Below are 23,706 nucleotides of genomic sequence, written 5' to 3'. Positions count from 1 at the left end.
ACATCCAAGCCAAGCTAAGGCTCATTATTAGAAAGAAAGAATAAAAAAGAAAAACGCGTAAGCTATCTATAAAAGTGTCATGATTATTTCCATGTTAACCATAGATAAATATCAAGTAGGTAGAACTTGAATTTACATGTTTACATTACCAAGCATATCTTAATAGATTCTTGGTCTTCTTTCAATGAGAGTAGTATTGCAAATTAACGTTACAAATCTTTATTACTAACAATGTTTTGTTTTAAAGATTGGCACCTGAGCTAACCACTGTTGTCTATCTTTTTTTTTCCTACTTTTTTATTCCCAAATCCCCCCAGCACATAGTTGTATATTTTTAGTTGTGGGTCCTTCTAGTTGTGGCATGTGGGACGCCCCCTCAACGTGGCCTGATGAGTGGTGCCATGTCCACGCCCAGGATCCGAACCAGTGAAACCCTGGGCCGCCGAAGTGGAGCGCGCGGAACTTAACCACGGGGCAGGCTCCTCATTAACAATGTTTTTAATCACTTCCTATGCAGCATTTTGTTAATAAAAAAAGCAAACTACTTCTTTTCACTGAATTAATTTTATTTAGTTCTTAGAAATCTCAAAACAATTCCTTGCTTTAGTTATTCTAATTTGTAGTACTTTTCCATGTCCTTTTTCTATCGTCATATTAGCCATTCAACATCACTGTCCTCAAGTAGCAGATTTTTCATAGTGACACAATTATGAATAAACACATCAACAGTTAATAAGTCAAAAGACTTTAAAGATATAATCACTGAAGAAATTAAGTTGGGAACTGTAATGAAATCAGTCTGTCTCAAAATAGATCCCAGGAGGAAGTTACTCTGGAAACATTGTAAAATGGTTTCTAGTAACCTCCATAATAAACACAGCAGCAGATTTGAGCGTGTATCTCTGATAAGGCTGCATTTCGCACTCCAAAAAATAATACTCTCTTAATACCAGGCAAGTCAGCATGAACCAGGTTTGCCCAATTGAAACCAATCAACTTCAGAATTGCCAGGGTGGCCAATTTAGAACATTTTGGTTCAAATAGATATTTCCTAGGCCTGAATTTCAGATAACACTCAATTAACCATATATGGATTACTGGTTTTGTGGCATACCCACGATAAATATTAAATTCCAAACCTTTCATGTTCAAATGTCATTCTTATCATTTCTCTCTCTACACTCTCTCACTGCTCCATATCTCCAGCTAGAAGATATATGGGGCAAAAATATGGAAATTAAAGCAGTAAGAGGGTTACGATACAGGATTAGGAAAGAAAGGTTGGAGGCGGGAGAGTGGGGGTGCACGGGGACAAGGGTCACTCAAAGTCTTTGCCTGACCATGGAACACATTTAGGAATCATTTTGACAAGTACATATGTGCCACCTAGATTAACCTCAGCATGGATTCTATTTGTACAATGAGCCTACTTCATCGAATATTATCCTAACTGAACAGTGAAGTTTGGCGTTTTCTGTTGGTATTTCTACTTCTCCTGCATGTTTGTGGGCTGTAGCTACCATTTATACTTGTTCAACTACCATATTTACTTGTTCAGAATGGCAAACAGAACAATCGGCTTTCTGTTCCTGCCACTCCACTGAAGGTGTCCTAGCTACTCCCGTAACTATTGTCTTATTTTTCCTCTTTTCTGATCTCCCATCCACATTGCACATGGCTAACCAGCTCTCTCCCTACTTCCTTGACAATATGGTCTGATTCTCCTCCTCCCTCATGACCATTCTTTATGTGATTAGCATTGCCTCTCCTTCTTCTGTGGTCCCTAGTGCAGTCTTTGGCCTTTTGCAATCCTTTCTTTACACTCATTCCTCCTGGATGGCGTCCATCCCAGATACCAACTCTTATTGGACAATCCCTAATCTGTGGTTGGCAGGGGTAGATCCAGACTTTGTGGGACCAAATACTTTATATAATTTGAGAGGAAAGCTCCCTTTTTGTAAAAACAATACAAAATTGTTAGTGCGCCTCCTAGGGCTTTGAAAGAGTCCCAGGCAAGTGAGGAACTCTGAAGAAGGTTTATGCACTTCATACGAAGTCTACTCCTGGTGGTTGGTGACCTTTTTGGGGTCAAAGACCACTCTGAAAAATCTGAAGAAAGCTGTGGAACCTCTGCCCGTAAAAATGCACTATACACATATACATCATTTTGCATATAATTTCAGAGGTTCAAAATTCTCCTGGACTCCAGGTTAAGAACTCCTAGCTTCATCCATATCTCCAATCATGATATCAACTTGCATTTATCATTTTTCTTGACAGCAAATAGGCTCTCCCTACTTCTCCATTAGTATTGGCTGCACATTTGAAGCATATTGACTTAGACATAAACACTCCACTTGGGCTGAGCTATGTGTCTCCCTAGAAGACCACCTGATTGCCAGTCCCTTACAAGCCTAATCATACCATTCCCTTCACTTCGGGCTGAGCATAACAGATGCAGGAAGACCAAACTTGCTCCTCCTGCAGTGTCCTTGGTCTCAGCAGAGTGACACCACTAAGCACCCAGATCAGAGAAGGATTAAGACCTTAGACTCCTCCTCTTTGGGAGGCTTTAAGCAACGAGAAGATTGACTCCCTACCCCTCCAATAAGTAATTCAAATAAAAACAATAGTAAAGCATGAAAGAGGTAAGAAAGTCCAAAAAGTTTTGATATTTCTATGATAAGTCTTTTTAAAAATTATATATCTAAAATCAAAAAATGTTTCCACATTTTGGGTGTCCCTGACTTGCTGGGCCTTAACAAACATGCTTACTTTGGCTATTGGGTAATCCAGCACCGGCCCAACTGCCCAAACCATAAATTTGGGAGCTTCTTTGACTCCTACTTTAATTCTACCTTCATTGATCACCAAGTTCTCTCTATTCTATCTTCCAAACTCGTCTTGAATCCATCTTCTTCCTTTCATCCCCACAAACCATGATGTTAGCTCAAAGCACCTGTTCTTACTGCCTCCAACTTTGCCCCCTGCTGTTTATTACTCTGTGGCCAGAGTATTCTTTCGAAACAGACAAATCTGACCACATTCTTGCCCTTGTTTAAGATCCTTAAATGGTTCCCCATTACCCATATATTAAAAGTTCATATTCCTTAGCATGCTATCCAAGGGCCTGCATGATCGGCTCCAGCTTACCTCTCCATTGTCCATCTTGCCATGGCCCCACTGTCCCAAACCCATTTCAGGCTCCCTAAACTGCTGTCTTTTCTCTTACTGCCAAGCTTTTACACATGCTAGGCCAAGGCCTGAAAAGTCTTACTTTTTACTGTCCCTCCCGTTTTGTGTGGATAACTCCCATTAGTCCTTATTCTTAAAGACACTCTTGGTCTTCTCCTTTGGCAAGCCTTTTCCTGTCTTCTCTCTGCAGACAAAGTTAAATGCTCTTCTCTTCATGCTCCCATAGAACTACCCAGTGTATCTCTGAGCTTGGCACTTATCAACACTGGATTGTTATTTCTTCTTTACATACTTTTCTTTCTAGCTAAAATTTGAGATACTTGACAGCAGAGACTGTATCTTATTCATTCCCACATTCCTAGCACCTGGCTTAGTCTGCACACAATAACTCTCAATTGCAGAACATTCACCACATGCAAGTGCTTCTAAGGTTATCTCATTTAATCTCCACTACAATCTGATGAGGTTGGACTTATTATTATTGTATTATTATTATTTTATAGATGAGGAAAGTGAGACTCAGTGAGGTTACACCACATATCCAGGGTTACACAGCTGGAAGATGTCAGAGCCAGGATTTGAACCTAGGTCCTAACTGTGTGTACAGAACCTAAGCTCTAAATAGCTACATTATTTATTATTCAGTAGCATCTTAAAAAACTTAAAAGATTTAAGCCCTAGCTGTCAGTAAATGTTACCGATTGAACAGAGCCTAGATGAGAACTTTTTTCTTTTTTTTATAAGGAACACTAAAATGTCTCTATCTCTCCCAGAAAAGTCTGTGAGCACTGGTCATTTATATTGATTCAGCCTAACCTGAAACTTGGACTGATAAGATTCAGCCTCGTCTGAGCTCTGGGTTGATATTTGCAGAGAGCAGAAGCCCAAATGAGTGCCACTTTCTAAATGATTCACTCATATTTTATTGGAACCTAGAATAAAGGCCACAAATTGTTGACTAGACCACACACTGTAAACAGCGTTTGGCCTTGGGACCCTGTGTGCATGACTTTCGGTTGTAACTCGAGGGGCCAGCTGATCTCTCCAGAGTCTCTCCTCCTGATACCTTTCTCTAACCCATTACCGTTTAAAGAAAAGCCCCTCTAGTCATCTGTCATCTCTTATATGCCCCACCCCAATGTTCTGGATTTCCTCTAGTGACTAGAGCTTATTCCATATTCTATTACAAATCCCCCTACACCTTCAAGCTCTTCATTAAATTCTCTCTTCATTTCTTGCCCTAAGTTCTCAAATTTCACTGTGCTACTCTCATCTGGGAAACAAAAAAAAGAGAGAGAGAGAGAGAGAGAGCTATCAGAGCCCCACCCCCAGAGACTCAGATTCAGTTGGTCTAGGGTCGACCCTAGCACCTTTAATTTTGAAAGCTCCTCAGTTATTTCCACTAAGCAGCTGGGGCTGAGAAAAATCAACTTTAAACCCTACTATCCAATGAGACTACGACTTCCTCAGATAATCTCAATGGACCCTGCTCATTCTTCCCCACCTCAAACCCTTAGGTCTGGGGGAATGGGGAAAAGCCCCCTCCTCTATTTAGTTCTCCTGGCCAAGTCCTCTTGTCCATTGAGGACTTTGGCTCCCGGTCTTCCTTCCTACACTCAATGCTGCCATCACTCTGTGAAACATAAAATATAAATGGACACCTCTTTCACACATTTTAACTCCATGAATTCCCTCAACTCTAATGAACTTCACCTTTCATCTATTTCTGCAATTCATTCCCATGGCTGAGGACCCAGTGTTTCTCAACCAGGGCTGTGCCTCAGAATAACCTATAGAGTTCCATAAAATATCAATGTCTAGTGCCCACCAAGAACCTACTATGTCAGGATTTCTGGGGGCGGGGGGGGGGGACCTGAGCAAATGATTTTTTAAGCTCCACAGATGATATGCAGACAGAGTAGAGAACCACAGCTGCCCCAGGCCTTTTTATTATCCAGAGCTACCTTTTCTCTGAAATATTCAACCCTGTTATCTCATTCTTTGAGCCCAGCCTCCCACCCTGCTCGCCCTCTCAGTCTTTCAAGCCCTTACTACTATTTTACTTTTCTTTGAGATCTCAACAAAACCTCCAGTCTCTGGATCCCTCCATTTTTAGCCAATTTCTCAGCTTCCTCCTGGCCTAGACTCTCTGATCCATCATCTAAATTGCTCTTAAGCCACTACCCTGGAAACTCTCACCTTTCGATCTTCTCTTGCAATTTTCCTGCAAAACCCTACCCTGACAGAATCCAACTATGAAAGCTCCACTTCTATACTGAGGCTGCTGAGAGTTGTTGGGTGAAAAAATCACACAGCCATGCAGATTGGTGCTTACTATAAAGGTCACAGGCTATGGTTGGGTCATCAGTGGCGCTTGGTAATATTCTTCTTGCCCCTTGCCAACTTCCTTTCCCACTCTGGAATATTCCAGAATTTCACCACTTTGCTCAAACTTCTGCTTCATCCTCTCCTCCTTTACTTTCAGCATATGAAATTACTTCTCCTTCACTGAGAAAAATGGAGGTCATCAGTTTAGAACTCCTTTGACTTCACGTCCTCTTCCACTCCTATGCACTTATCTCTGTCAGTAACATCTTCTTCTCTCTTGTCCCACTAGAAGCAATGCCCCCTCCTTCTGCCTAAAGTTTATTCCTCCACTGGTGCTCTAGACCCCACTCCATCACTAATCTCCTATTTCTTCTTGTATCTTCAATCTCTCCCTCTCTACTGATGCTTCCTATTTGGCTTAAAAAAACATTCTGAGATCTCTTTTTTCTTTAAAAATTATAAACCCTCTGCCTGCCACCTCACATCTTTCTCTAGCTGCTATAGTCTCTCAGCCTTTCTTTCATTAACTTAAACTTCTTGAAAAGGCATCCTAGACTTCTTTAACCCTCACTCCTCAAACCACTGAAATGAATCCCTAAGGTCACAAGTTAACCTCCTCCTTGAAAATGGCCACTGTTCAGTCCTTACAACTGTCGACCTCTCAGTCAAAACTGACATTGCTGACTATGAACTTCATGAAAATTACTCCTCCCTACCTTCTTTCACACAATACTTTTCCTAGAGTCTATTCCTACATTTCTGGGTCTTCTGTTAACTCTTTAAATAGTATCCCCAGGACCTGACCTAGGTCCTCATCTCCCACCAACACCTCTCTCCCTAAGTTCACCTCATCTACTTGAATGGTTTCAGTAACCATCTATACTAGTTACTTCCCATATGTGTCTCCAGCCCTGACCTCTCTGCTGTACTCTGATCCCACGGAATTAACTGCCTATTGAACACCTCTATTTGAATGGCTCACAGGCCCCTCATTCCAAAAATTTTCAAAAGTAAACTAATTCTCCACTGCCTTTCATCATCTAAAGCAAGAAACTACAACCCCTCCTGTGTTCCCTACCTCACCCTCCTCCAGTTTCTCCTCTCATAATCTGATTAGTTACCTAGTTCTATTAATTATTCCTCCTAAATATTCCCTCTGCGTTGTCCTCTTCTATTCTTACTCATACTGGCCCTTGGGCTAGTCATTTCTCACCTGCATGACTCCAACAGCCTGACTTGTCTCCTTCCATCCTTCCCCACCAAATCCATTCTTCCCTTGTGGCTTGAGTGATATTTTGAAACACAAATCTGATATCATTCTCTTGCCTCGATGTTTCTCCATTGCCTTCAGAATCAAACTCAAAGCCCTTAGCATGGCATATAGGAGCCCTCCAGGATCCAGCTCCCAATTACTTCCACAGCTCCATCTCCCACCTCTCTCCCACTCTCACTGTATGCATTAGCTCTTCTGAACTACTTGTAGTTATACTCATAGAACCTCAACTAATAGTGTGTCATGTCTACTGCCTTCATAATGCTGCTCCTTCTATCTGGAACGCCACCCATCTCTTACATGGCTAGCTCTATTCCTTCTTTAAAACTCACCTCAATTAAATGGTCACTTCCTCCAGGAACCCTTCCCTAACCGCCCATCCTCGCAGTCTTGAATAGGTGCCTCTCGTGAGTGCTCACTTCTGTATTTACTTACCATGCTAAACACTAATTATTGACTGAATTTTTTGTGTCCCTCACTAAGCCATCAGTCCCTTAAATGCAGGAACTGGAACTTATTCACCATTTTACCCCAACATCTATCTAGGACAGTACCTGATTCAATAAATATTTAACCAAAAAGCAAATGAACAAATGAATAGATGAATGAATGACCTTCATTATATGAAATGAGACGAATGTATGGAGATAAGTCATACCTATTTGCCATTATGTGTTCATGGATGAGGAGACAATGATCCAGGTTCACAAAGAAGGTCAGGGGGTAGGAGGGTATGTTTTAGAGTAGATGTTATAGTTGAAGTTGGTGGTGGTGGCGTCGTTGCTGTTTTTTCCACAACAGTGGGGATGACTATGTACTCATTCAGGCACATCTATTGCCAGGTGCCACTTCGGGGCCAAAAGCATAAGTTGGCAACATAGTTGGGCAGGGTTCAAGGTACAGCAAAGCAACTAATTCTGCCCCAGATGAAATCCCTGTATGGTGTGATGCCTGCCTTCTGAAAGCATTTTAGAAAACTGTCACCTGAGTCTTCCTTGTCGTAGGAGTTCCACTTGTTATCTTCCCTAAAATTCCTGGAAGTTTTGTTGGGCCTTCTCATTAGATTTCATGTGGTCATGTCCAGAATTATTTTTTAGAACACTTTCTAGCTCCTTGAAAACAGAGCATGCAGGAAAAGAAAAGGAATGACAGAAGACAGACATAGAGAAATGCTTCCCTACATAAATTTAGCTTAAAAGCATGGAACAATAATCATTTTTAAAAAAGCAATGGAAAGCATGCAAAGTTACAGTATATGGCACATTAAAAAAAAGCAATATTTAAAGCCACATTAATAGAAAGCTAAAAGCAAAATATTATATAAAACCTATTTTTTAAACACAGAAAAATTTTTTCCAAAGGAAAAAATACATAGGCTGGCCAGTTCTAAGCAGCAAACATTTCACAATCCTGGCACTAAGGAACATTCCTTCCTGCTACTGTCCCAGTTTCCTTTCCTTTGACTCAGTCAGTGAGGGAGTTAACAAGCATACATGGAATCGTGGATCAGTGTAGAGACAGATTGTGCTGGGTGACTCATTAGGAACTTAAGTAATATTCTAAACTTGCAATCCATTTGGGGAAATAAGCTTAGCAAACAAGAAACAGCCACTGATACTACCAAAGAAAATTAGGTGCTAAGTTGGGAAGAATAGAGTATAAATGTTGTAGCGTGTCAAAAGAGAAGATCATAGAAATCTGTGGTGGACAGGGAGGGCTTACTGGAGCAGGCAGGACTCGACAGATAGGTCTTAAAGAATGCATAGGCAGGAAATGGGAAGGCATCTCAGTGGGAAAACCAGGAGAAGCAAAGCTTGGAAGCAGAAATGTATATAGTATATTCATGAGGAAGTAAGAAGACAGAAGGGTAAATAGACAGGGTATAGCTTTGGAAATCAGGAAGGAAGAGAGATGAAATTGGAGATAGTCATAAAGAATGTGCTAAGAAAGGCTTTTGAGCAGATGGATGTTTTAATAGAAAGGTGTTTTCTGGAAGACAAGCCAGGTAGCTAAGTCCTGCTAGGTACACGTGGGATGATGGGGGCAGGCTTCAAGATGGTTGCTGTTTCACACTGGTTGGAGGTGGAATGGGGAAGACCTACCTGCCCCAGCATCTGTTGCCTCTAAGATGACCTACTGGGCATTTCCTATACAAGTGTGTGAGTCTGATTTCTGCAACTAGATTGAAAATTACCTGAGGACAGGGAACCTTGTCTCATATGTAGTATCCCCACAACATTCAGCACAGAGCTAGGCACATAAAAAGCAGACATAAATCTTTTCTGAGTGAAGTATATTAGTGGTTAAAAATATGCGCCGGATAAGCCTCTTTTAACATCCAATTCTATCTCATTTTTAAACTGAGATGCTAATAAACTAGATCTGTCTCAAAGTCAGCATGCAGCTGAGATTTATGCATTGGTTGGTTGCACGTGTGTCTATCCTGTGATCTTCCATGAAGTGCTTTGAGATAAAGGAGGTCTAATAAAATATTTTGTTGCTGAGGTTGCAGCTCTTCTGGGACGTACCCTTGTCCCACAACCCCTAGTTTGACACTGGAAGCCCTCCCCCACTCCTCCCCATTTTGGCCCACTCCCCCTGCCCAGATGCAATCTGTACTCAGTGCTATGTGTTCCTGAAGCCAAATAACATGTGCAGATATAGGGGCCATTTCTGGCAGGGTCAATGGGGCTGACTGAGTTAGAGATCCATCATACTAAAATGCCTGTTTTTTATCTCAATATTGCTGGGCTTTGCTCTGGGAGAGTCACATTGGAAGGATATAGAAGTATTTTTAAAGGGACATCCACCTCCTATAGGTGGCAGTTCATCTTTTCCTATAGATGATCCTTAGTGACTTGGTCACTCTTTAGCTAAGTGATAGGCACTTTTGGTGGGTCATTAATTTCTCTCATTCACTAACAGGCTGCCAGTCAATGCCTCACAAAGATTGTTTACAAAACGTTGCCCTTGTGGCATTCAAGAATTAAAATGCCTTAGGGTCTACCTAACTACCAGGAAAGTGAATTAAGTCCTGGGGTTGTTGCTTTTTAATTTTTTTTAAATGTCATTCTGCTGCATTCTCTGATCTGTGGGTCACAGAGCACACCATGCGATAACCCCACAAAGGGAATCCTTCTGAAGGCTTATACTTGGGTAAGAATAAGTATCCCAGAACAGTTCTTCCTATGGCAACAGCAGCCCTACAGGTGATGTCAAAGAGGCAAGTGCTCAACGTGAGAGCAATTGTCCCAGGGGGATTGATTTCTGCAAAAACGTTTCTAATCTCTGGCACTTCTGCTCTGTAAACAAATATTGTTTGGAGGTACATTGTGTCAGGGAGCCCTCAGGAATTCCTGACCTCCTGGATTCATGAAATGTACATTTTCCCTTACACAGGGAAGAGATTAATTCTCTAGCTCTCCTCTAATTCTTTTGGTAGAAAGAATGTCATTTTGTGGGCCTTTGAATTTATTTTTCCCATTGAAAATACTTGAAAGTACTATGTGGTAACTACAATGGAAAGTTAGGCATAAAAATGATTTTATTCTTGGCTCTAAGTATTTAAAGAAATCGATAGTGCAAAGTGGGTAAAAGATTTAAAAAGAGGTTCAAAACTTGCACAATATTATAAACCAATGTGACCTCAATAAAATCTTAAAAAATTATAAACATGAGGAATTCATGGTAAATTTATGGTAAAAGTCAGTACGAATAATACTGTTTGAGTTTGCAAGTTTATAAAAACTACACTTAAAAAGTGAGTATTTTATAAAGATATTTCATAGCAATGGGATGTTAACTATATATAGAGCGAGTTGTTCTGTTGTGGGTTATTTTTTGTTTGGTCATTTGTCATTGGGCTCTTTCACAGTGAATTTGATTAAATACACATTTTTTTTCCTGAGGAAGATTCGCCCTGGATTAACATCTGTTGCCAGTCTTCCTATTTTTGCTTGAGGATGATTTGCCAATCTTCCTCTATTTCGTATGTGGGTCACCGCCACAGCATGGCTGCCAAAGAGTGGTGTAGGTCCACATCCAGGAACTGAATCTGGGCTGCTGCAGCAGAGCCTGCCAAACTTAACCACTAGGCCATGGGGCTGGCCTCTAAATACACAATTTCTGAAGGAAAAAAAGAGAGTTTTATGTAACATATATTTCTAGCTTAAAGCTATCATCTTGGGCAAAATATGCAGTGATTCTGAGCAGAAAAGAAAATAGGTGTTTTTTAAATAAAGAAAAGAGTTCAAATCTTTCTAGGGGGAGGGATGAGAGGTGACTCTCGTGTTCTATTTTAATATAGTTCTTTAATATTTTAATTGTAAAAGCATCAGATATTATTTTTGTAATAAAAAAGATTTAAAAGCTCAAAAAATAACACAGGAATCAGAGAAAAATAATGAATCGTTTTCTTTTTTGCAAAGCCTGTTACTCTCTGCTAGCAAGTTAGGCCAACAGAAGGAGTAACTTGTAAAGACAAAGATATGACTGTTATAATTGCTGATTGAGAAGATGGGTGAGATTCACGTAGGTTTCACCTGCTTCTGCAAAAATTCCATTTTTTCATATTCCATTGGCTAAAACCTGTTTTCAAAATAAGTTAGGTAACTTGCATTTTATGGTAAGCAATATAGTGTTCAACCACCACTGGACCAGGAGTCAGGGGATCTAAATTCTAGGTCTGCCCTGCTTTGTAATTAGTAGTGGGGCAACTTTGTGGAAGTTATTTAACCTCTCTAAACTTCTACCTTCCTCTGTAAAATGGGGATAATTCTTGTCTTACCTCTATCATACGAGGTTTGAAGGAGGTAACTGATAGAAAGCACTTTGAACATTGTAACACCCCTAAAACTGCCATCCAAAATACATAATCTCATCAACAATATACTTAGTAATGGTGATTTTGTTTGCTGGAGAACTAAGCAATCTGCCACTTTTTAAATGCAGCACTTCCATTCAATGAGTGATATCATTGGAAAAATAACTACCAAGAAAGAAGATTAAACTGGGCTGTTTTAAACATTCACTGCTCTTATTATAATATCTTTTACTATATCAGCAAATCCCAGAAGTATATCGTTGGGAAGGCCCATGGTGGAAGGCTCATTCTGCCTTCAGGCAGAACCTGCTAAAGCCATGAGAGACCCAAGAGGGAACCTAGAAAATTTCACCCTTGGTAATTCATAATATCCAATTAGCATATCTGAAATTTCTTTACATCTAGTTACACTCCCTCTGGTGGAATAGTAAACCCATTTCCTCCTGCTAGGTCTTCAGTGGCTACGGAAAACAATATATGCCCTCCATAAATTAAGCAGCCTTTAATCTATAGATAAAAACTCATAAGTGGTACCTGCTTCTTTGAGAGCTGCTAGCCACAAGCCAAATTCATAGGTTGGGTGTTCCATAAAGATGACGGGGGAAAGGAAATTATGATCCCATGTGAGCCCTTCTAGTGACTCCCACTCATACATGCAGGCAGCCATCACCTTCAGTGGTATCATCTTCAAAAACACTCAGTAACAGTGATCATTCTTGAAAATCATTAGGAAGTTGACTCTTACATCCATCTCTTTCCAGGCATACACTAATTCCACACTCATTTACACCCAACTCACATGTGCAACAATTTCAATGGAAAATGTTTGAAAACAAAAAGCAAATATGAGGAAATGTCCTAAACCAGACAATGCTGATCATGTGGATAATTACACAGGGTACAAATTTGAGAGGGAAAAAAAAGGCCTCATTTGCTTTAAGGAGGAAAGCAACTTCATACCTCTTAGCTAGTGTCACTTTTCCTCTCCTTTCAACAATTCATTTTAATATTTGATACAGCTCCCTTCTGTCTTCCCCTCTTCTCATCCATCCCCTGTATCTTCTCCACCACATAATCTCCCTCTCACACATTATTTCCTCTCTCAATGTTTCCCTGTTGCTTCTTTCCTTTCGTGTATACATCTCTCAGTCCTGCACTCCGCACTTCTCTTGAATTTGACTGTCTGCTGGTTTTAGTGGGCCACCATATTTGTACCTAATTTCCCTGTTTACTGGCCCCGAAATGGAAACACAGGCCCCAGTAGATAGAGTGCATCATCATCCCACCTCCTTCCCATTTCAACCACAGGGGACTTCTAGGAGTAAAGGAGTAGTACAGGAGGCTCTTCTCCTGGGGCACAGCACTGACCCTGGAGGACAAGCAAGATGCCATGCCCTTCAGACTTCCCAAAGGGCATGGCAGTGATCTCCAAAGAGCACTCCTTGCTGCACTATATGGGCTATATTTGGAGAACCAAGAGGAATGTAAACACCATTCAGGATGTAGCAGTCTCTGACATCTGGCTTTCTGATAACAGAACACTCAATTAATTGATACTCCCACTCATTGTTGGTGCAATGATCTTTGAGCTACTGCAAGATCCCAAAGGCTCTTCACCATCACCGAAGAAAGACTGCATACTGTTCAGTCTAGTTATCATACTAAGTATTTTTTATTGTGCATTAATTAGATGAAAGTTGGTAACGTGCATTGATCAAAACATTTGATTAACAAGACCATAATGATAACTGAGAGTCTTCTTTAATATAATTGTTGCACAGTAACGCTTCCTGCATACTCTAGGAATTAGAACAATATATATGCAATACAATAACAAAACTCTATGGCACTTTAAGAACTTTTTCACATTTATGAACACTCATTTAGAGCCTCAACTTTCTAAAGTCAGCAATATGTAAGCCCGTAAAATATACACACCAAATGAGAGTCCAACCGACAAAACATCCAAATCAAATGTTAGCACATCTCTATTGTCAAGAATATTTTCTCACCAGCATTTCTTTCAAAAGAACATGAAAAAAATTCTTTCTTTCCTCCTGAGTGGTGATAAAAAGTCCCTTTTCTGAAATTCAGATACATTTCAAAGCACACTGCCATCTTCTTAAGGAAAAATTAAAGCCACTGCAGGCTTTTGGATGCCAGGAACATAGATTACCACAGATTCACTTTGTCCTGTTGCAAGGCAGTGTAATAACGTAGAACAAGCATAGGATTTGGAGTCAGAGAGACCTGGGAGACTTCTGGCTTCCATCATTTGCTATATGACCCTGGGCTATCTACCTGAACGCTTTCAGCTTAAATTGCCTCATCTGTAAAAAGGGGATAAGACAGAGTCATTGTAAGGATTAAAATACTGAATACACGTAACATGCCTGGCACATAGCTTGGCATCCAGGAACTAGTCAGTAAATGGAAGATTACCTCCTGTTCATCTTGATTTGGTTATATTCAACTATCCTCTCACACTCCTCCAGGAAGAGGGCCCTTCACTTCATTCCCAGGCTCACCAGCTCCCAAATCTCTCTGCATTCCCCACAAACAAAATGCACATGAACTGTGCTCTCTAAAGACACAGCCCTTCACACAGCACTGCATGTCCCCTGAAACACATCTAATGCTCAAGTGCAGCACAAGACACAAGACACATAAGTACGCTTCAGAAGACAAAGACGTCACACAGAACATGTCACTTCCCAATGCAGCCTCACCTGCTTCTTTCCCACATGTTCTTCCAAGCTTCAAGTCCTTAACAATGATTATTTTTATTGGCACTATGCCATTTTCAGAGTCCTGGCTAACTCATTTGCCCCATTGCCTTTGCCTTTTTGGTTTATTTACTCATGTATTTTTTCATGTATTTATTTATTCGTCCATATATTTATTCCCCACCTTGCTCCAAAACGGATATAAGGTGGCTTAAAAGAATACAAAAAATACAATATAAATTCAAAGTAGATAAGAAAGTAAAAGGGAAAAAAAGAGAGGAATATAAAATGGAGCCTGGGACCAGTCCAGTGTCATAGTGGTTAAGTTTGCATGCTCTGCTTTGGCAGCCCATGGTTCACAGGTTCGAATCCCAGGTGTGGACCTAGCACCACTTGTCAAGCCATGCTGTGGCGGCATCCCACAAAAAGAGAGGAAGATTGGCACAAGATGTTAGCTCAGCAACAATCTTCCTCAAGCAAAAAGAGAAAGATTGGCAACAGATGTTAGCTCGGGGCCAATCTTCCTCACAAAAATAAAATAAAATAAAATAAAATGGAGCCTGAAAGAAAGCTAATACAAAGTGCATACATTCCACAGAATCTCATTACCAGTGCTATGCATGGGCCACACATTTGGCTCCAAGCTTTCTAGTAGCCAACAAAAGAGAAACCTGATCAGTCCCACACTTCACAGGGTCCATAAAATAAAATCAAACCACTTGTTTAGGATATCCTTTCCTGATCTAAATTCTGAAAACTTTTATATAATGAAGTATCATAAAATGGTGGCAAATTGTCTCTCCTAATTTGCTCCAACACCAAGATTCAGCTCCTGGAACAGTCTCCAACAAAGATAGATCCTCAATCTTGACATCATATCCATTCTTATTTTGTTTCATTTGGTCAATGAAATGTCGTTAATAAAGAGACTTTTGAAAACAAACAAAAACCTCTGTTGTCACCAAAGCGAGTATTTTCATTTAAATAAAGAAATAGACATTGTGACATTATTTATGACAAAAATTTGGAAAGAACTTCAGATATCCAACAAAAGGAAATGGTTAAATAAACCATGATGTCACTATATAATGAAATATTATACACCATCAAAAATGACACTTATAAAGACTTTTTAAAAATGCAGGAAAATATTCATGGTAAAAATGTTAAGTGAAAAAGCGGGATATAAAACTGTATGTATTATGATCTTAACTATGTAAAAAAGTATACGTGTATAAATAGCCATAAAAACGTCTGAAAGGCAATACACCAAAATGTTAACATTGCTTCTGAGATTTGTGAATATGGGTGATTTTTATTTTTTTCTGTACGCTTGTCTTTATTTTCCAAATGTTTGCCATTGATGAACAATTTCTATATGATGAGAAGGAGGAGGACCAAGAAGAAAAATATCAACCCAGTTAGTTATCTTTGGCTTGTGAAATTATGGGCCATTTTAATTTTCTTTTCAAATTTTCTATAATTGACATATAAATTCTAGGTAGGGACAAAGTTGCTTAAAAAAAGAAACAAGGATTCTAAAACCTAGTTTTTTGGTAGTTTGTTTGTAAGGTCCAGAATGATACAAGTTTATTTAGCACTTTTTAATTTGACTTTTAATAGCACTCTGATATTTAGAGTTACATTTGATTATCAGAAATACCTTGTGAGGTAGGCGAGGTATGACTGTCTTCATTTAACAGGTGATGAAACTGAGGCTCAGAGAAAGTAAGTGACCAGCCCAAAGTCACAATCATCAGTAGCAGAGCTGAACTCAAACCCAGGTCTCCAAAGCCCGAGTCCAGTGCTCTTTCCATTCATTCAAGGCTGACTGTGGCATAACTCAACCAGCCACCAAGGGGCAGAGACAGAGAGACAGGAACCCCTCCTGACCTATGAGGCTCAGGTTCCTGAGTGATTCCCAAGGTAGGAGAGTTGGGCTGAGGAAACGATGATTTTTAGGAGGTAAACAAAAGGAGTCAGGGAACGTGAGGTCACATGTGAACTCTTGAAACCCTCAGAAATATTTTTTTGTGCAGTAAAACAAAGCAATAACAACAGTACATTACATAAAAAAGAATAATGAGAGTTTACATAGCTTAATTGAGTAAAAATGATAGGCACTACATAGTTTCCTTTTAGATCCTGTGATGATTTCCAGAAGTGATGAGGATGTACCATTCATTATGGCAGTGGAAAATGGGGGTGACAATGAAGCAATGAACAGAGGTGGACTCTTAGTTCAAATCATGGATCTCCATGCTCTCAGTCATCTAAGTCCAAGCCTGAAATTGTAACAACTTGCTTTTGGCTTTAGCCATATCAAGCAAGTGAATTTAAGTCATATGACTTAATAACTTTGGCTCTTCTGAAGATGCTGTCTTCTCAAGTCTTTTTTGAAGATATCTTACCACTTCTGTATAGAGTTCAAATTAATCACTCAAGCTTTGCCCAAAGGCAGCTTATCAGCTGTCCAGCATGGGTATTTAAATGGCACTACTTGATGATTTAGGCTCTTCTGAGGTTGCTTTCTTCCCAATAGGGTGTTGTAAAAAGACTCTTAGGAGTCTCTTTATAGAGTTCAATTAAATCAATTCAAGCTTTGTCTGAAGGCAGCTTAGACTGCTGCCCTGCAACAGTTTCATGGGACTACTTGACGATGTAAGTTCTGCTGAAGATGGTTTCTGTAAAATGTGATTTTCTTTGAAGGCATCATAGCACCTCTTTATAGAATTCTTCTAAATTACTCAAGCTTTGAACAGGTAAGGTTTGACATGTAAAAGTATCACTTTTCTTTACTTTCTTGGGGAGGTTTTAATCTTGATCTAAAAAATTCGCTCCTGTTGCTTATAACTGTATTTGTCTCCAGTCCCATAGCTTCCTAATTATCTTCATCATCACTTATGGTAATCACCTTAGGGGGACTGGAAGCTTCCTGAGAGTCATCTTTTAGCAGCATCAAATCACTTGAATTAGTGTCAACAGGCTCAAATTCAACTTTAGCCAATGATTGCTCCTGTACCAAATGTTCATTCTCATCCACAGATCCTTCTTGATCCAAAGATTCTTTGTCTTCAGGAGGAACCACTGAAACTTACTTTACCATCTCTAGCCAAATCTTCTCCCAGGTCACATTAATGATAGGCTCTGTTAAACTATCTAACGCCACTTTTATTAAGAATACAGCATTAGTGCTGGTGTAGGAACCCCATGCTCTAGGATCTTCAGACAGAAAAACGTTTGCAAGATTTTGAACAACAAAGTTATATGCTAGTTTGGCATAAATCTTCTTGAATGGCTGAATCAAACACTGACCTAAGGGCTCAAGGATCTGAGACATGCAACTAGTTATAAAGACAACCGCAACATTAGGATGCACGTTGGCAACTGTATCTGAGGTGCTGAAAGTACTGTGAAGAATCAGCAGTACTTTGAAGTCAAGATTTTCTTTTCTTTTTAATTGTCCTGAACTTTCACAAGAAAGCACTGTTCAAACCATTCCTTACGGAGAAAAGGAGTCTTCCAGGCTTTTCTGTTTGCATGTCAGTACACCAGAAACTCGGCTCAGTTTTTTCTCCTGAGAAGATCTGGGCACAGTTTTCTGTAGAGCAGCAATGGTTTCACTGTGAGGTCACCGGAAGTATTAGCACAAAACAGAATTGTCAGCCTTTCTGTTTTTTCTAACTTTGTGTTAACATCAGTTGGCTCCTGCTCTTTGAAAGGGCAAGTGTATTATTCAAGGGCTTCCAAAGCATGGCGAACTCAACAGCATCAAAGATTTGTGCAGGCACATTACTCCCTTCTTTAATCACTTTCTCCAGTTGTGGCAGATATAACACAGGAGTAGCAGGATCGAGTGGTTCTTTCTCCAGTACCATTGCCACGTAAGACCTGGTCTCCAGCTCATGGCACACCATAAATTTCTCAAACCATCTCTTGCTTCTAGCAAAATTTTTTCCTGGACTCACTTTATTATCTGAAAACATGTCTTCCAAATTTCCTCTGGCATAGTCACAGATGCCTTGCATGGACAGTGTTTTGTTATTCGTTTGTTTGTCTTCAATCCAGGTTTAACATCATTTCCATCTTTTCTATCCTTGGGTCACAAGGGATAAAGCATTTCTTAAATGACATAGGTGCACAAGAAGCAATACTGGCCCCAATAAGAGTTTCAGTTTTCCTTATGGTACGAATTGTGGATTCATTAACATCATATAAACGACCTACAAAGCTATCTGTTTTACCTTGAAGAAGTAGATTAACAATGTCCCTTTTTTCTTCTAAAGACATCACCTTTTGGCAACTTTCTGTGGTGCCGGTGTCCTTGTACTTGCTTTAGTCTCTTCTGCCTCAAGAAGCCATGTTCCAGCTGTATGCTAATCAACGCAACCTAACAATTACTTACTAGAGATTTTATATTCCCCAGTTTTACAAAGCGTCAGCACATGATATTTAAGCACCAAATGGTATTATGAACAACACAAGAATAAATGATAATATATTGTTGTGATTCTCAGTGCAAATAGGGCTGATTGTAGAGGGGACAACCAGCAGAAGAATGAGAGAAGAAACAAATGACTCAGAAGTTTTTTCCCACCTTGTGATATAGTCAGACAATAATGTGGCAACTGGACCTACTCCCGTATACTCAATTCAAAATTTTCACAGTTATCAAAAAGGTATACAGAAGTAAATCCTATTATACTCAAATTTCCAATAAGACAACTTTCAGTTAGGAAGGAATTACTGTAAATTCTCTAAGTTGTCAGAAAGAAAGTCGCTGTTTATATATTCAAGATAGTACTATTCCTACGATTTCCCTTGGCTTAACACTATGAATTTAATTTTATGTGAAAGGCAAATACAGAATAAATGTATTTTCTATAAACCCACAGCAAGTCAATCAAACATTATCCTCTGACAAAATGCAACCTCGAAGACGTAGATGTAAAGGTCAGGCAGGCCCTGCACAGCCAACGCTCAAGAAATGACTACCCACGAAAGAAAGTGACAATGAAAGAACCAACTAGCCCCTTTTCAATGCCCGGCCACTGATACTTTACTTTTATCCCCTCCTCCTGGGAAGATAGAGCGAAGCCTGGCTTTCTTATTCTTCTCTTCAGGGGCCATGGGAAGTGGTTTGGAGCTGTGGTTGAGAGCTGAAGAATCCCGGTTGTTACTATTCATCCTCAGTGGGGGAGCTGGGGGTTTCTCTTCATTATCCAGACCGTCAGACATTTTCAGTTACAACTGATCGCACAGCTCCTAAAAAAAAGGAGGAGAAAACAGGTGTTAAGAAAGGAGGGGTCTAAAAATAACCTAGTAAATATGGGGATTCTAACACCTTAGAAACAAAAGCATTGGTTTCACGTTTTCTCAGGTCTTGCGTTGACCATTTTGAGGGGTTTCTTTTCTAGAGGTGAGGGGGCTGCCTCCCTAAAGACCAAGGATTCAATTTCCCAAAGAGGAAAGTGAAGGCAATAACTAATGGCTTTTCAATATGTATACACAAACACATACGGTCCCTTCCTTTTCTCACAATGAAACTTTACTTTCTGCTGTGCACTCACAGTCTTTTAATGAACAATTTACAATCTTTCTTATTTAAAAATTCTATACTGATGATCATCATGGTCAGGTAGTACAACCTCCTCAGAGTCTGGAATTGACACAGGTTTGGCTGTTGATTTTTAATGGCCCACAACAATGATTCGTTAGCCACTTTAACACTAGGATAACTTTGGCATCTGATTCTTACCTGTGTGTACTTGATTTACAAAACACACTCTACCGTTTTACGGGAAAAAACTAAGGAACAGAGCCAGCCCTGATGGCCTAATGGTTAAGTTCAGTGCCCTCCACTTCAGCAACCCGGGTTTGGTTCCTGGGCATGGAACCACATCACTCATCTGTCAGTAGCCATGCTGTGGCAGCTGCTCACAAGAAGAACCAGAAGAACTTACAACTATACACAACTATGTACTGGGGCTTTGGGAGCAGGAAGGAAGAGGAAAAAGGAGGAAGATTGGCAACAGATGTTGGCTTAGGGCAAATCTTCCCCTGCAAAAAAAATAAATAAATAGGATTCTGTCAAAAAAAAAAAAAAAACAACTAAGAAACAATCTAGTAGACCTAGTGGTTTCAGCAGTGGGGTATACTGATAGGGGAAACAATGCCAATCTTCAGGTAGCAAGTAGAAGATAAAGCTGAGCCAAACGTCACCATGAGCAAAGAGGAGCTCCAAGGAGAGGACCGCTTCCTGAGGAGGGACCATAACCTTACTCCGTGCCATATTTTACGTCCTGGAACAGGGAACAAGGGAATTGACAAGGGTAATGGGGTTGTAAGAAGCAGTCTTGGTTTTAGCAACTTATCTGCTCTGAATTTCATTATCCTTTAGTATCTTGTGCTTACAGCTGAACACATTCATATTCATCCTGGGAGGGTAAAGTGAACTGGAAAAGCATGGGCTCCTCAAGGAAGTGTTTGTTTCCATTTTCCTATTCTAATTCGAGTCCTTCACTAGGGACCTGACACTTGCCATCACAAGTCAGGTGTTAAGAGTACCTTCCCAGTTAATCTCCAGTTTGAATACAAGGAAAATCAAATCGCATTTCAGCAAAATCTCTGTAAATTCATCAAGTATTAACTAGCACTAATTTAGGAGCATAAGAGCTCTCCAAACACAACTTAGCATATCACTTTATTCCCACAACAGTTACTATAAACAAACCTAAGTACACCACCAACAAAAACAGGGGTCTCCTGATTGCTGCTGTAATGAGAATTAATCTATCATAATTCATTTTAGCCCTTTAGTGAGTACAATTTGTTTATTTTCAGTAATGAACTCTAAGTTGCATCATGTTATATGGAGAATTTAAAATATTCTACTACGTTCTAAATTCTCTCAAATATTTACAGCCTATAAGTATTCAAGAATACGTTAGTATCAATTAGTAGCTTCTCCATCTCCACGGGTGACTGCCAACTAACAATGATTGGCTTGATCTTGATTTGGACAAGAGATTTCTTTTCCTTTGCCTAAGTGTTACAGCTTGTACTATCTTAATGAATTAAGACCAATTCTGTATTTTTTTTCAGTAACCATGATAGTGACAATACTCGGTAATAAATGATTTGTCACCAATGACAATTTGGTAAGCCTCACATTTTCCTATATAGGTAAAACCACAGCACAAGATAAAGTGAAAAAGTGACTGTGATGTCAAGGATAAAGCAGATTCATAGATACTGCTGGTTCTAGTAAATATTTTAACTAGAATATGAAACCAGTGCTAATGGGCCTGCATTCCCCTTTGCATTTTGATTTTGGTCCTTCTAAATTCACTGTTTCTCCAGAATAAAAGTGAGTTTAAGACTGAGTTCACCAGTGGAATTATTCTGTATCGGACAGTGTCATGGTTTTTAATTTAGTCATTGAGAAGAATTTGCCACCAGAAACAAAGTACTAACTTTTTCTTTCTTTCTTTTTTTTTTTTTTTTTTTAACTTTTCTGGGTTCAATAATAATGCCTGAATATGAGGTGATTATTACATAAAGCTCAGATATACAAAATATAGCTTGGTAAAAATAATGAAATTGGAAAGTTATTGCAAAAGAACTGAGGATTTAAATAGAAATACCTAGGAGATAGGATTCCAAAAAATGTGTCTCATAGGGAGAGAGAACCATGATATTCTGGATGATACATATTTTCTGATGACACATTACTTAACTCAGGATGACAGAAGTCAGAGAAACATGCATGGCCTCCTTAAAATGATATACAAAGCTGATCTTGCATAATAAGGCAAGTAAGAGTCTGGGCCAGTCAGGGTTCTAGTGCACCTATGTAATTTAAAATACTAGGCTCCTTTGTTCTTGATAAATAGGTGTGGCCAATGGAGTGGCCTTTTTCATTCCTAATTACGCTCTCTGGCCAGAGACTCAAAAGGTAGATGCCCTGATTCTTTTCAGGCTGCCTGATTATCCCGACCTTATTTGACCAAGTATATTTTAGGTTGGGAGGAAAGGGCTACTTGGGATATAAAACTCAACCTATACTCTCCTATGTTACACTAGAAATGCCTGACCAAAATTTCACCACCACACACGTGCTGCGGTCCATATCACAGGCATTCTCCAAAGGACCCAGTTTATATGGCACAGCTTTCTACTGCCCAGCAAACTGGAATTGTTTTAATTCCATTCAACTCATCAGGGGATTACAAGAGGAGTTGGGATAAACCTTTCACAGAGATGGAAATGAAATTGAAGAATCTTTGTCCAGTCCACACCAGGAGCATGAAGCATGAACCAAATAATCACTCTGTTCACCTAGACATTTCAGATTTGGTTTTGCTTGAATTATCCCAATATTACTTCAGCTCTTTATTACCCTTTACAAGGCACAACCAATCTTCATCTTCTAATGATTCCAGGTAATTCTGATGTGATGACAAAGGAACAGCGCAGGATGCTCTTGTTATCTTTAACTCACCTTCAAAGCAAGTGCTTCAAAACAAACTTTTAGAAAACCAGTTGATGAAGAAAGGGTAGGTACCTGTAAAGAATCCTTGCTGTTAATGTATTTGTTTCCCAAGTGGGAGGTGTCTCCGACTATTCCACAAATGTAGAAAAAAGGGGGAATTCTATTGTGTTATGTTTGTAAACAATGCAAATTTACTAAGCCGGGTCCCTCCCCTGAGACAGCTTTCTACAACGGATACTATTAACGGATTGCTGGTTCAATCTGCCTATGATGTCATTATTTCCAAGATCTTGAAAGAGACTATTTTGTTTGGGGTGGCTGTAGGCTCTATTTCAAGAATTGTACAAAAGCATCATTATTCTCTTGGAACCCAATCAAAAAACTGTTTATCTTTGAACTTTAACTGTTGTCGTTCACTTCTGCAACAGAACAGAAACTTGCAAGTGAGTGGCACATTGGACCTAGCCACAGGCCATTCATTTCCCTTTTAGAACTTGGCCCTTGGCATTGTGGAGAAATAGCTAACTTTAATGGACAATAGCAACAATTTATATGTGTTCACAAATTGATTTCATACTTGGCTACTATGTTTTTCAGAAAGAATTCAAATATCTTCTGTGGAGAGTACATATTTTTGATCCAGCCCTTGGGACCTAATGTGGTTTACCAATGCTCTATAATTACAATTGAAATTCATCAGCAGTAAGAAATGAGCCTCGTGTCTCATGATAACCAATGAGCCTGAATGCCCCTTTTTCAGAGTCCTAGGAAAGATTAAAGATTACTTATTTCCCTCCCTCCTCATCTTCCTTTTCCTCTCTCTTCCCCTCCCCTAAAAATTAAGTGTGAGGGCACATGCACACAGGTA

At 39.6% G+C, this 23,706-nt stretch overlaps 1 protein-coding gene across 37 annotated transcripts in view; it reads right to left on the bottom strand.

Moving 5' to 3' along the window:
- The window catches only part of PAK3 (p21 (RAC1) activated kinase 3), a 257,986-nt gene that overhangs the window by 72,668 nt on the left and 161,612 nt on the right, over positions 1-23,706 (bottom strand). For all 37 annotated transcript variants that reach the window (XM_070258529.1, XM_070258517.1, XM_070258541.1 and 34 more), the window contains one exon: positions 19,408-19,609. In XM_070258529.1, coding sequence (XP_070114630.1) covers positions 19,408-19,582 — 175 coding nt within the window. In that variant the 5' untranslated portion in view covers positions 19,583-19,609. The remainder of the gene's footprint in view (positions 1-19,407; positions 19,610-23,706) is intronic.

Source organism: Equus caballus, chromosome X (assembly GCF_041296265.1).
Source record: "Equus caballus isolate H_3958 breed thoroughbred chromosome X, TB-T2T, whole genome shotgun sequence".
NCBI classification, from domain to species: Eukaryota; Metazoa; Chordata; class Mammalia; order Perissodactyla; family Equidae; genus Equus; species Equus caballus.
Note: the sequence above shows the minus strand (reverse complement) of the source record. Positions and strands in the feature narration are given on the sequence as shown.